This window comes from Lampetra fluviatilis, chromosome 20, assembly GCF_964198595.1.
Source record: "Lampetra fluviatilis chromosome 20, kcLamFluv1.1, whole genome shotgun sequence".
Lineage (NCBI taxonomy): Eukaryota > Metazoa > Chordata > Hyperoartia > Petromyzontiformes > Petromyzontidae > Lampetra > Lampetra fluviatilis.
The window spans coordinates 6,783,719-6,797,516 of NC_136294.1; the positions used below are offsets into that span (position 1 = coordinate 6,783,719).

Sequence of the window (13,798 nt, forward strand, 5' to 3'; positions counted from 1 at the left end):
TTCATTATGATTGGCGTAATTCCTTTCTCTTTGTGAGTTCACCTTTGTGTGTTGTTAGGACAATCGTCATCATCCTTGAATCCCAGTGAGTTCAACACTGGGCACCAACTCTCTCGCCTATCAAGAATATTTGAAGCTCTCTGTGTGTGTATTTCCAAAAGTGGGCCAGACTGGCAAATCATTGAGATATACAGTTTCTCTTGGTGATAGTCAAAACAGAGAGAGCTGTTGTTTTTTTTTATTAAACAGTTGTTCCATGCTTACAGTCACTGAAGCAGTAACTTGATAACTCAACTTGAGAGAATTCCTCATTGGGTTCAAACATTGTCATCAAACCCAGCGACGCTCATGTTACTCGGAAGGTGCTTGATGCACTTGAACCAAGGCTGCTGGCCAATATATATCCTCTTCTTGGTTCTTTCGGTAAAGTCATCACGTAGAAGGGAAATCATAAAATAATAAAAATAAAACATAATAAAAGAACAGGTCTGTCCACCTGAGGACGGCTGCTTGCGTTGCGGCCGAAGCGTCGTGATAATTATTTTATTCTGTTTTATTTGTATTATTTTATTATTTCCCTTCTACGTGACTTTACCGAAAGAACCAAGAAGATGAATCCCTGCAGTCACGAAAGCTTTAAATCGAAATTTAATAGATATCCTATCTCTCTCCTCTCTTCCATCATTTGCCATTCGCTTTGGCGGTGAACAGTAATCTCTCCTCACCACATTTCGTTATTGTCTCTTAAGTCCTCCTTTTTATGCCATGAACCCACCTCTTACGTGGATGGCCTCCACTTCTTGCCCCTTCTACATGGCAGTGCAAGGCCACTGATGATCATTCATTGGCCCTCCCTTCTTTTTACACTTCCAAACCTTTGTACCTTTTGAACCAAAGTCGTCTGCTGCAGGCCTCTTTGTTGCCCTATGGTACGTCAATTAGATTGTCGTATTCGTGATGCTCCCAGAATCCTTCTCGGCTCGATCATTTCTTCTTTCTTTCATCCGATCTGCCGAAGATCCAGCATGCATTATTCAGGTCCGTAGAGCAGAACTAGGGTGGAGCTGAGTTCACCATTGCCATTTTAATAATACAATAACCATTTAACCCCTTTTTTACGCAAGGCACTGCTGGGTGAAGGCCTCTCCACACGCCATGTCAGTTGTGGTTGTTGTTCGCCATACCAAGTTCACTGCGCAATACGTGTAGATGCAGCGAGGTGGCCCAGAACTGTTTCAATTATCGCTTGCCACTGATGTTAACTCGGGTTGCTGAATTCGTATCACACTGCACTAACCACTACACCACTGCTTCGTGCCACTGCCCACTAAAATGTGAAATTGAGAGAAAATCGCGCACCGTTCGTTGTAATCTTCTTGACTCGATTGTATATCTTGGGTGCGATGTCATTAAGAAAACACAAAGCATGCACAATGAAGTGCATTGTGGAATACTATTTCATTTTCGTGGCTGTCTTCCAGTCAAGTCCTGGCTGATAATATTGGCAACGTTTTAACGAGTGTATTTTATTTTAATATAAGTGGGGAGTGTTCACTCGGGAGAATGCTAGTCCGTGCATGTTTGTGACGTTGGGGGTTCGTACAGACTAAGAATTTGATGATGCTGCACTGCCATGTAATGCTCAAAATGACGACCACACCTGTTTCATGCGCATGCTGGTGACCCATCCGAGCACTATCCAGGTTCAAAATCCTGCTTAGCCTTCAAAGTGTGAAGGGATCAGGCACATTCCGGGTGATGTAGTCATGGGAAGGTAAGTAATAAAAGTATAATTAATACACATTTTTGTCGCTCTTATTGGAAAAATATATATAATTTCTGCATCGAATGAAATGCAATGTGGTAGTGCTTTCATGGGTCGGCCATTCCAGCAAATAGCAAATTATGTTGAAGTCGCTACTTCCCACAAAACAACAGCCTTGTTGTTATTATGTGGGAGGTAATAATGAAAATCCCCCACGCTTTTAGTGAGGAATGGCAAATCACCAGAATAACAAACTGCGTAACAAGCGAGCCAGCCAGCCTGCGAGTGGAGCAGAAACATTGTTTGCCAACTGAATTGTGAATTTTTGTTTTGCTCCGTGTGCAAGCAACCCACGTTAATCACAAAGCTGACCCTCATCTAATTTATTTTTTACCCTATAAGGCAGCGCTCATTTTGTTTACGCTGTGATAATGTCGAACATGGAAGCGTATTACTTCGTAAGATAACATTGGGTTCATGATCATTATGAATTATACCAACATCTAGCTTATCTACAGCAGTGTAATTTTACATAAATTTAAACGCAGTACTATATATGAATGATAAAAAGGTATCGCCCTTTCTCGAAAAAAAGCAGGCGTTAAGTTGTTCAAACACCAAATAGACACATATTGCGAGGCATCAAGTCTCCATTTGCCACACATAAACTTGTGTAAAAAAAAAAAGCATCCCAATCTGCTTTGATAATGTATGCATTATTATTGTTTTTTTACCCTTTTATCTGGCAACAAAACTGACAACTTTTTTTACGAGGAGTCATGTTTGCATAGACCACAATACCTGCAGTCATAATGAAAACAAAAAACATAACTCTGATAATGTATGCACTGTCCTTGAAGTTGAGACTAGGCTATAAGGAAAGCTGTCTCGGGTGTGGACCAATCAACTTCAAGGACAGTGCATACATTATCAGAGTTGTGTTTTTTGTTTGCATTATGACTGCAGGTATTGTTGTCTATGCAAACATGACTCCTCGTAAAAAAGGTGTCAGTTTTGTTGCCAGATAAAAGGGTAAAAAAACAATTATCATATTTTTGTACTGCCAAATGAGGTACCAATGGAATGTATGCATTGTCATTGAAGCTGATTGGCCTACACCAGAGGCAGTCTATTGTATGGCTTTGTCTCACCAGTTCTAGAGCAAAGACCGCCAAACAAGGAGCAGTGTAACGCCTGCATTTATGCCAGAAAGGGTATGAATCCTGTTTTTGGTCATTCAATATCTTCGAACTAAATATTTTAGGGAGTTGAGTCTGAGATGGCTAAAGTCTGCACAACTACTGGTTTTGAATGTCACATTGCATAGCTTTACATTTCACAAGCGAGTTGGACAACATCTGGAAATCCCCTCTGTTCCTATTGACGTAACAGATATGCCTCAGGTTATCGGATATCAATGAAGGTGTGAGCCACTTCGTTTCAACGTGGTCGAATATTACATTTAATAACCATTCAAGATGTGCTTTTATTAAATTTGCGCATTATAATTTACTGGTCAATCTAATTTTGAAGTTTTCGTGACTGCAGGGATCCATACTCTTTGAAAGAACCAACTGGTCAGTTTGATAAAGCTTGGAATGCATCGCCTGTATGACCCGAGCATGCAAGGAACCTGAATTGAACCAGCCGTTGGAGTGTGCCGGGGAGATGCATGTTAGGGGTTTGCCTCGCCTCTGGTTGTGTGGCTCTTCCTGGGGGCTACCATCCTCTTTGACACGCGGAATGTGGGATTGCTGGGATTGTCACAATTGAGTTATCCTCCAATAAATGCGGCACGTTTCCTTCGATCACGAATACTTCGGGCGGTTTTAGTCACGGCATTGAGACGCTTGTGTGGAACTTCGGACAATGTACTCCTAAACATTTTGGATGAGTGTTTTTTTTTAAACATCGTCTTCGATGGAATGTGTCATTGTTATGCTTCGGAAAAAAGAAAAAACATATTTGAGCTTTGTTTTTGCAACTGGTATGTTGGCTAAAATGTGGCCCCTTAAGACAACTGGATTATTTGGCAGCTATAAATTTCCACGCGATAAGCCACTTCGTTGAGCTATCCTTTGTGGCCGGGTCACTTCTGACAACCAGCTCCAGTGTATTAGCTCAGTGTGCCTTACGCGGCAACATAAAAAAAATAGTTTAATAGATTAGTTGAACATAAAATAACGTGACATGACATGGGAGCACTCTTCAAAGCGAGCTAATTCAGTGATTTACCATGCGGCTTGACGAACTGCCTTGCCCCCCTCTCCGTCTCTCGACGAGCTTATTATGTCTCGGTCATGCAGTCTGCTTCTGCTCGCCATGCCGCACCATGCAGTTTGTGTGTGTGTTTTTTTACGAGCAGCAGAACAGATGGGAGCTGTCACATTAATAATAGGCGGTCGCCCATTATTATTGAGGATGGTGGTGAGGGTTTGTTGGGGGAAGAGGGCGGAGGAACGTGACAAGAACGTGTTTTATTTCCACGTCAAATGCCGAGTGCGCATTTTACGCACGTAAATTATGCAACCTTGCGGCTCCCAAATTGAAGACAGTCCAGGGATGTGCAATGTCAGTGAATGCTTTGATTATGTTTATTGAGCAAATGGTGAAATAAACCCGTAGCATTACAAAGAAATTACAGTGATGTTAGTAGAACTCTTAACGGCGTTACGTAACTTCAAAAAAAGCATAGTTTTCTTTCTCCTGTTGTCATCGCATTACAATGCGGTCTTACTTTCAGCCCTGGTATACATTATACACACTCAATTAAAATTTCCACAAAATAAGAATATGTACGTGAAAATCTATATTTACATTTAGCACACAAGGACACAACAATGAAACCACGCAAACGCAACCTGGCTATTACCATTCCGAGAGAACTACTGCCTCAAATTAATTATTGTGTTCAGTTTGTATGCCAAATGCAAACCTCCCCCCCCCTCGGTCATGTGGGGAAAAGGACCAATCAGAACCACGCATGCTTTGTATAAAGGTGCAGCCCTGCAATGTCTTGGGTCATGTCACTGCTGGTGGAAAGGGCATCCTCCTAGTAGTGGGAACGTCACGATGTGTGGCCTCCCCTTCTACGCTGGAGGAGGTGTGAGCACCCACACACTTAACCCTACCACACAACATCTGCCGACTCATTTATACTGATGGGTGGTGGACAGAGGCTGGGGGGGGATTTAAGAAAATGTCTCTGTCGTTACAACTGCGTCGCCGGGAGATCAAATCGAACCGGCGATCTTTGGGTTGGAAGTCCAGCGTGGTTAGTTGACCCCTCCCCCCGCGCACATCCGATTAGCATGGTTGGCTTTCGACAGGTGCGAAAGAAGTTCAACATACCTACGTACACACGGTGTGCTCCTAACCATTAGACCAGGGCAGCATTCTTCCACCATGATGTAAAACCAGGTTATTTCTGTAAACGTGCAAGAAATGTCTGAAAACTAAGCGACAGTCCGTGAGCGTAGTGAAGGATGATGAACTATATATTTTTTTTCTCAGAGACTACATGCATTAACCGTGGCACGCTTTTACGAGTCCCAATTTGCACAAGCCTGACAGATGACGTAACAACTTTGTGTATTGTAATATATGCATGGACATTAACTGTAAAGTATCAATCAACTGTTAGAGTTGATGTTACGTCACTGCTGAGCTCACGTAAACTGGACGGTAAACCGGCCATTCTCTTATGAATAATAATAAAACATCTTATCGTTTAATTTTAAAAGTGCGAATAGAAACATTAAATAAAACATTAATAACAAACCGTAATGATTAATAGACTTCAGTGTGATCAATGGACCTTTCAGTTCCAATGGCTTTGCACAAAAAACAACCTTTCCTTGAGTAAAGGAACACCTGGAGGGAGAGATATCATTGGCAGCTGAGAAGCATTTTGTGTAAAGCCCATTTGTGAAGTCAATGGTATATAAAAATAAATAAATAGACAATGAAATATAATTTTTATACGGGGGCAGTGTGGGGTGGGTGGATGTACTCTGCTTAAGGTATATATTACGTGTTTACTTGTTTGCTATATATGTGTCATTTAACACCATGGGCACCTTTGCAAACGAGATATTCCATCTCAAGGGATCATCCAGGTGAAACGTTTTAATAAAAAAGTATAACGATCTGACACCATAATGTACAACCACTTCTGAGCCATTTTTTGAAGACTATATTTTTTTGTCTGCGTACATAGTCCCCATATGTCATTTGTAACGTTAGGGTTGCTTGACCATACTTCACCACGCTGGTCAGTTCGGGTTGGTGCAGTAGGAGAGGATAGACTTTGTGAGGATAGCACAATACCATGGATTTTTCTGTACTGTCCTCTGCTGACAACAGCCCACACCATATTTTTGTAATGTGTGGTGGTCACCCATCCAAGCACTATCCAGGCTCAACCCTGCTTATAACTTCTGAGATAGGATGAGATTGGGCACATGCGCTGCGGGATTTGGTCCGATGCTGATTGAATGTGTTCAGAAATGCAGTTCAGATTGTCGCCAATTAGTTCAAGAGAACAACTTTAACGACACCTGACTGGTCTCTAACAATGAAGTCACACCGATCGTGACAAAGTTTTCATTTTGGTTTGTGCCTGTACATTCTTGAACGACATCTCATGAATATGACCGAAAGAGAATAAGGCCCTCCAATGCACGCTTTCCCGATATTGGCTGAGAAACAAAGGGTCGTGCAGTGTTCCAGAAATAAAAAAACACAAGCAGCAATTCACATGGATCGATGCGATTAGTCCATTCCCAACATTTCTAAATGCGAACGCCACCACTGTCAATCCTCAAAACATGTGTTTGCGGACCCACCGTGCACCAACAACAAAATTACTCCCAAACACCGTATCGGCTACGGTTCCGGGTAACACCTCCCATGGACTTGGAGATCTTCAGTGGTCCACAGACCACAGGCTGGCAGCCACTGGTCGATTCCACGATGGCAGCTTTTGCTTGCACTTTCCACACAAAGGTTTTGTGGAGTGCAAGCATTTTCAAGAAGTTTAGCTTTTTTTTCCCCTAAAGTGTATGCATGCGGACGATGTTCATCACCATGTTGAGTTGGTATAGTTTCTAATGAGCGCATCAACTTAATGCATGTGCTCCTGAGCATATGACATTTTTTTTTCTCTAAAGTGTTTAGGAATAACGGACTGAATTCACAACTCTTGTAATTGCTTTAGTAGGACCATTACATTTACAGAACTCCTATTAGCCGCGACTGTATTGTCCGCAACTCCTATTATTCATGGGACTGTAGGATCCACGGAAACTCATATAATTCGTGAAGTAAATTCGCAGATGACTCCGCGGATAATAGGATCCACAACTTTCGTCGACCACGTCTGATCACGGATAAGAGGAGTTCTTTAACCACCACTTTGGGGCCTCCACTTATTATGTATGGCTTGGTGTACAAATGTGCCACTGCGGCCCCTAATGTGCTACAAAGGAAGACATTCAATTGAAGTCTTGCTGTGACATTCGATAACGAACTAGGTAACATAGAAAAAAGAGCCATCAAAACAGACACCTTTTAGTTAAGCATATAATAAACACACATCCAAGACTTAACAAGAAAAAAACGAGGACTCAATAACATTATCATCAACGGCCGTGTTTCCTTTAAGACGCAGACTTCTGCGACTAATGTTCGATTCATCATAGATTTGTTGGTCAGATCGCGTGAGTGTGACACACTTTGGCCCAAAAACCAATTGTGAATCACAGCTTGATGTTTCATTGTTGCAAGTCTTATTTGAAGATAGTTGTGAAGAGCAGTATTGTAATACAAAGTTTTGAGTGTGTGAGCACTTCTAAAAAAACAAGTATAAGGATGTCATACATGTGGTAATATGAATTTGTTTTGTTTTACCATTAATTACCAATTTAACCATTATCAATATCAATGGGCTAGAAAGTATCTATCTGCATGCATGTGAGGCATCTATAACTGGTTGAAGATATCATCTCCAGAGTACGACATTATATAAGATGATGTTAAACAGTCTTTAGCACTTGTAGAGTGTTTTTCCATAAAGCTTTTAAAAACAATTCATATTAAACTGTACAATAAAATCACTCGTAACATATGACAGGAATATGCGCTTATGCGATCCCCCAAACACATATGTTTCACTTACTTTCATAAATAAGTAAATTCTATTCTATTTTTGCGTGTGGCAATATGTTCAAGAGCTGAATGCCAATGTCGAGGTCTGCTGGCCACGAGAGGGCTTCAGGAGAAAGTTGGTGTAGTTTTTGCAAGTTCCTCCATTAAGTAAGTAATTAAGCAAATTACACATACGTTTAAATTGTTGAAGCCGATAAGGCGATTGTACGGTGTAGGTTATTGAAGGTCTTGCCTTTTGTCTGGTAGAGGAATCTTCATTCTAAACCTGGAATGAGTTCATTACTGTTACCTAATCGGATTTGCTGTGCATCCCTAAAGAATGCAAGGTCATACCTGGAATCTGTATGGACATTAATTTGCCGTACCTAAATAGATACAAAGTGTTTTTTGCCAACTACTAAATTACAATCAAATAATTAGATGTACAAAATCAATGATGTCACATGAACATTTAAAATGTATTTATTTATTAGTGCTAGAACTAATAATGCGGTCATTCCGAATAAACCTGTGCATGCCACATTACACAACCTCAGATTCACCTTATGACCATTGAAGTACTTATGTAAAAAGATGCATTAAAACTCATCTTGTAAGCACAATATATATCTATATAATTTATATGTGTAGGAGGTATAACATATGTACAGGTGATTCATGTTAAAGCTTATATTAAAAGAGAACGTTTGAAAGTCATTTTTCAGAAAAATACTGTTTGCGATCTTTAGGGTCTGCTTCGATTCCCACAGCTACAGCCGGTGCTAAGCAAGAGACAACACAGACCATCATCTTCTAGGTTCTTTCGGTAAAGTCATGTAGAATGGAAATAATAAAATAATAAAAATAAAAATAATAAAATAATTCTCATGACATTTCGGCCACAACGCAAGCAGCCGAAACGTCGTGAGAATTATTTTATTATGTTTTATTTTTATTATTTTATTATTTCCATTCTACGTGACTTTACCGAAAGAACCAAGAAGATGAATCCCTGCAGTCACGAAAGCTTTAAATCGAAATACAGACCATCATCTTCAGCAACGGGCATTAGCAGGAGGGGGGTACCAAAAGTAACTCTGCTGAACCCTCCGAGCCGCTGACATAGAGAGGGATGCAAGTTTGCCTTTACTGTCCACAGCTTGCGAGAAGCACTCGCCCCAGATGGGACACTGGCACTGGGTGCGGTTGCCACCACTTGCATGTCATGGGAAGCAGAAGAATGTCTCACAATACCGGACGATGTGAGAACTACAATACGACGTGTAAATGCATTGTCTTCGGTGGTGTAGTAGTAATAGTATTGTTATTATAATTCCTACACAACTTACAAAAAAGCTGGGACTTTTCATATTCCGGGAAGACTTCCCTAAGATGGTGCACCTCAAAATAGAGGACGATGCTGGGAATGCCAGGACGGGTATCAATCCCAAGTGCTTTGGTGGCTGTGCGGCAGATGAGGGGAGGGGGGGCGGTGTTGGGGTTTAGCCACTGGACAGGGCCCTGGCCTCACTTCCTGCGGCACACCTCGGCGTAAGCGAGCTCGATCTCGCGGTCCGCCGGGCAGGTGCGCATGAACTCGTCCTGGGCGTACGCGTTCTTCAGGTAGCGCCAGATGCCCGTCAGCTGCTCCGGAAAGTCAAAGCCTCTGTAGCGCTTGCACACCACCTGTGAAGAGCGGCATGCGGAATTGTTGGGTGTGAAGGAAATTGGACAAGACCCGCTCGTTGCACTTGCCCAGTCGTTAACTGAACGGCTGAATGAGACTTGGTGCCTTCTGGCAGTTTTTTTGTTTGTTGCTGAAAGAAAAGATTAACTGTTCAGAAAATGGGTGTCTTGTCATTCTGGTTATCTTGATCGTAAAGGTGCAGCCCTGCAATTACTTGCTAACGCCACTCCTGGTGGAAGGGCCTCCACTCGAGGGAGCTCTGGAGAGCTTCTCTCGAGAATATTTGTCCTCTTTTATGCCGGAGGAGGTGGGAGCTCCCAGATTTTACCCCATCACACGTGACGTTTATACTGCTGAGTGGACAGAGGTGCGAGTCTTAAGAAACTCGCCCATCGTTTCAACTGCTGCGCCAGGAGACTTAACCGGTGACCTCTAGATTACATGTTCAGTGTGCTAACCATGACACCAAGGCTTCATCCATAATATAGTCAAGCAACCACTTCTGTTAGGTTATACGTTGTTTTATATTCTTACATCACGTTTAGTAAAATTTTACAGGTTTTTTACATATCGACTGGATTTGGGAATATATTCTAGAATATTTCAGAAGCTGCTATAATACAGTTTATGGCGTTTAGCAAAAGCACTTAGGACTGGTCACCAAATATTGGTGTGAATTACTGAGTGCATTATTGATAGGTCTGCGTGAGTGGTGAAGTCAGGGAATCCATGAAATGTAGACTCTCTAAACCAAATATAACCAGAACCTTGTATTCTTATATATTATTTTCAATGTTACCACAAAACATTTTATGAATTGCATCCGAAGGCCCTCCCATTTTCTAAAATAGGAAACCACGAATATTATTCAATAGTAATCTGTAATGGGATATTCTCCTGCATTCTATCTCAGTTCACGTCACACTCCACGGGAGACAAATTAGTTGCTTCAGTAATAATAGGATTGTACATTTGTAGTGACATATATTGGGTCACTACGGCGTTCAGCGCCAGCTACTGAGAGAAGAGTGCAACTGTGCGTGTTATAGCCTCTCTCTGGCACCAGAGTACGTATGGCATGGAAGGGGGCCCTAGGGGGCATGGTTCTGGTGACAGTCAGAGAGAGAGAGCAGTTGAGGACGTGACAGTCTAGGTCAGGGGTCGGCAACCAAAATAACAAGAAGAGCCATTTCTTTCCAATTCGGTACAAAATTCAGTATTTCAAGAGCCGCAATGCATCTGAGTACATACGTACTCATCGTCAAGAAGCAGCTCGTAAAGAGCCGCATGCGGCTCCGGAGCCGTAGGTTGCCGACCCCTGGTCTAGGTGAGCCCGAGAGGGCACGTGACCAGGACAGGATAATGAGGGGGGCCAAAAGGTGGCGAGAGGGACACGTGATGTTTCGCCCAGAACCTTCTAGTAGGATCTAGAAGGCGGCGTGGCCGAGGGCGGAGGCAGGCCACGCTCAGGGGCATAAAAGGGAGGTCCCAAGAGCAATCGGGGCTGTCTGTTGGAATGGAACCCATCGATGCTACGTCTTTTCGATCCTCGGTCCCCGGTTATGTAGCTACCCCGTTGTGGTCTAGTTAACGAGTGTATGTTTATGTAGTCACCCTGTTGGGGTGTGAGAATAAACATGTTGCCTCCAAGTTCAAGTGTGTGCCTCCGTGGAACCCACTACACATTTGTAAGTGTTTAGCACGCGACCTAAAGTGATGTCTAACTCAATGCTGAACCTGTGCTCTGAATTAACCATCCTCCTGGCCATAGTTGTTGGCAGGGAAAATCCAAACATTGTGGAGTTTGGATGTTTCTATTTATAAGCACTCAATTGTACTTATGCAAAACTTTCAGCTTCCTATCAGTTCTCGAACGTCATTCTAATTGACGTTTAGCCAGTCAATCACGGTTGTCTAGATATACAAGACGTGTAAATCAATCGTGAACATTATTTTGTATATTAGTGTGTGGTATTCATTTAGCTTTTTTTGAGTTCTCACTGCTAGGCCATGCATTGTGTAGGGAAAGAGCTCAGAGCTGGAGTCCAGCCAAATTCATTGGTGATGGGAATGAGACCAGCAACGCATTACAATTGAGAACCCTGTTTGATTCACAGGTGGTTACCTGGATACAAACTCAGGATCTCAGCAGTTCCGGCTCAGTGCTCTGACATCCGAGATGCCAAGCTACCTCCACAAACGACTACGGGTTGAGTTCTGCCAGACTCAACCAAAGGTCCCTGGCTCCGGTGTGACTTTAGTCAGCATCTGTATTTTATTATGTTTTATTTTTATTATTTTATTATATCCCTTCTACGTGACTTTACCGAAAGAAACAAGAAGATGAAGACAGCATCTGTTTGTTTAGTCATAGCCTTCGTCTACTTGACAACGGCCTGTGGCTGTTGTCAGGTTAACGTTATTTAGTCATTCTATTTATCTAGTCGACTAAAGCAGTCAAGAATGTAGTTCACCTTCAGTTATATAAAGGTTGGTGTGGGAGCCACGAAATTTTCCCTCTCCCAACCACATCGAGCAGGTTGTCCAATCAGTGAACTTAGTAAATCTATTTGATATTCATTTACAAATAAAAAAACATTTGATCTTCCTCATTGCACCAGAGTCTCTCATATAGTTGATAAATTATCTTCGTCTGCACCTTCATTCAGCCTCGTAAATGTTTGTCTCATCACAGTGCAGTAAGGCTTTGGCCTATGGTGGGCAACCATCTACAAAGGGTGGTCCAGATGTCTTGTGACACGCAATTAATTGCCTCCTAACATTTTTATTTATTACACGCTTTTTATCAATTCACTCTGTCTGTTGTTGTTGTCGTATCCTCAAATCTTGTAACTCAATTTTTACCCACTTCCCAATGTAGTATCGACTGTAAACTTGGTATACTTATGTCATACTGATGACAATACTATATTCTATCATAAAAAAGAAAAAACATATATTTTAATAAATTGTTTTTTATATGTCATGTTTCGGCTTGGGTCTAATTGTCCACGCTCAACTGACGTTGGCTGTAAATCACTACGGTCCCTTACGTTATGGCAAGCTTCGGGGCCACTTCCTGGAGTCGTGGAGTTCTGCCATTACTAGTACGGTACATTTCATTAAAGCGTGTTTTTAAAAAAAGTATTTAAAAATATTACTTATTTTAAATTGCTTCCATTGCATGACACACCCATTGGTATGCATGCAAAAATATTACGTTTTAGAGAATTAAATAGGGGTGATCACAAGACATCTGGACCACGCTGTACAATAGCCGTCATTCTTGATGCTTATCATCCACTCAATAGTCAACGTCGGCTCAAATAAAATATATATAATAATTATCGGTGAACATTTCCATCGCTGGTTTCGTTAGCAAAGCGAACACCGCCCGGCGGCTCACCTTGACGATGTGGAGTTTGGGCAGGAGGTCACAGTCGGCGAGCGTCAGCTGGTTCCCGTCCAGGAACTTTCGCTCGGTCACGTCGCTGCTGTTTTCCTCGTACGGCAGCGGCTCCTTCAAGTAATCGTCGAGCCGTTTCATCGCCTTCAGGAGGTTCTTCATCAGGTCTGCGCAGAAAGCGTTTCCGTATCAGGGGGACATTCGTGTTATGTTGTCGTGCGGTATCAATAATTCAGCGATTAATGCGCCAACAACAACAAAAAACACATTCTGTTGTCTCGAGTGAGTAAGACAAGTGTCGACTGTTGTATAAAAATAAAAAATAAACTCCATTAATGTTTAAGAAGTGAAACTGAGCCCTGGGCACTCACAGTTGTCAGAGCCGTTGTCCGTGGCGCTGGAGTTTTTGATGTACGCCGAGAACCTGGAGAACACATCAGCCCCTGCCTTGTAGGACGACTGATATTTGACGCCCAGGCTTGGGTACCTGTAGAGTAAACGACGCATTGCATTAGATTGGTGTGAATGCAAAAAATAAGACATTCGAATTCCGTGGCCTAATAAAGGCTTTCATTAAAGGCGTAAAGATCCTTTGATGTATTGATTAAAATTAATTTCTCAAGGCTCACAATATACCGAATCACACTTGAGTAATCGGCATTTTTCAATGTATGATATTTACACGTGGATGATATGCGAATCTCTTACATTTAGGCAAATGGAGAGAACAAAATTGTATAAATGAGACCAACGAGAAACAATAAAAATATGATGGTAAAAAAGAGATGCAAAA

General features: G+C 42.0%; 1 protein-coding gene across 1 annotated transcript in view; it reads right to left on the reverse strand.

Annotated features, from left to right (window-relative positions):
* Positions 1–4,337: 4,337 nt before the first annotated feature.
* The window catches only part of LOC144937914 (chloride intracellular channel protein 5-like), a 39,425-nt gene continuing 29,964 nt past the window's right edge, over positions 4,338–13,798 (reverse strand). Inside the window, exons 4-6 of the mRNA XM_078865517.1 lie at positions 13,377–13,492; positions 13,006–13,172; positions 4,338–9,598 (exon numbers count right to left, since the gene is read on the reverse strand). Of these exons, the coding sequence (XP_078721643.1) occupies positions 9,440–9,598; positions 13,006–13,172; positions 13,377–13,492 (442 nt within the window). The 3' untranslated portion in view covers positions 4,338–9,439. The remainder of the gene's footprint in view (positions 9,599–13,005; positions 13,173–13,376; positions 13,493–13,798) is intronic.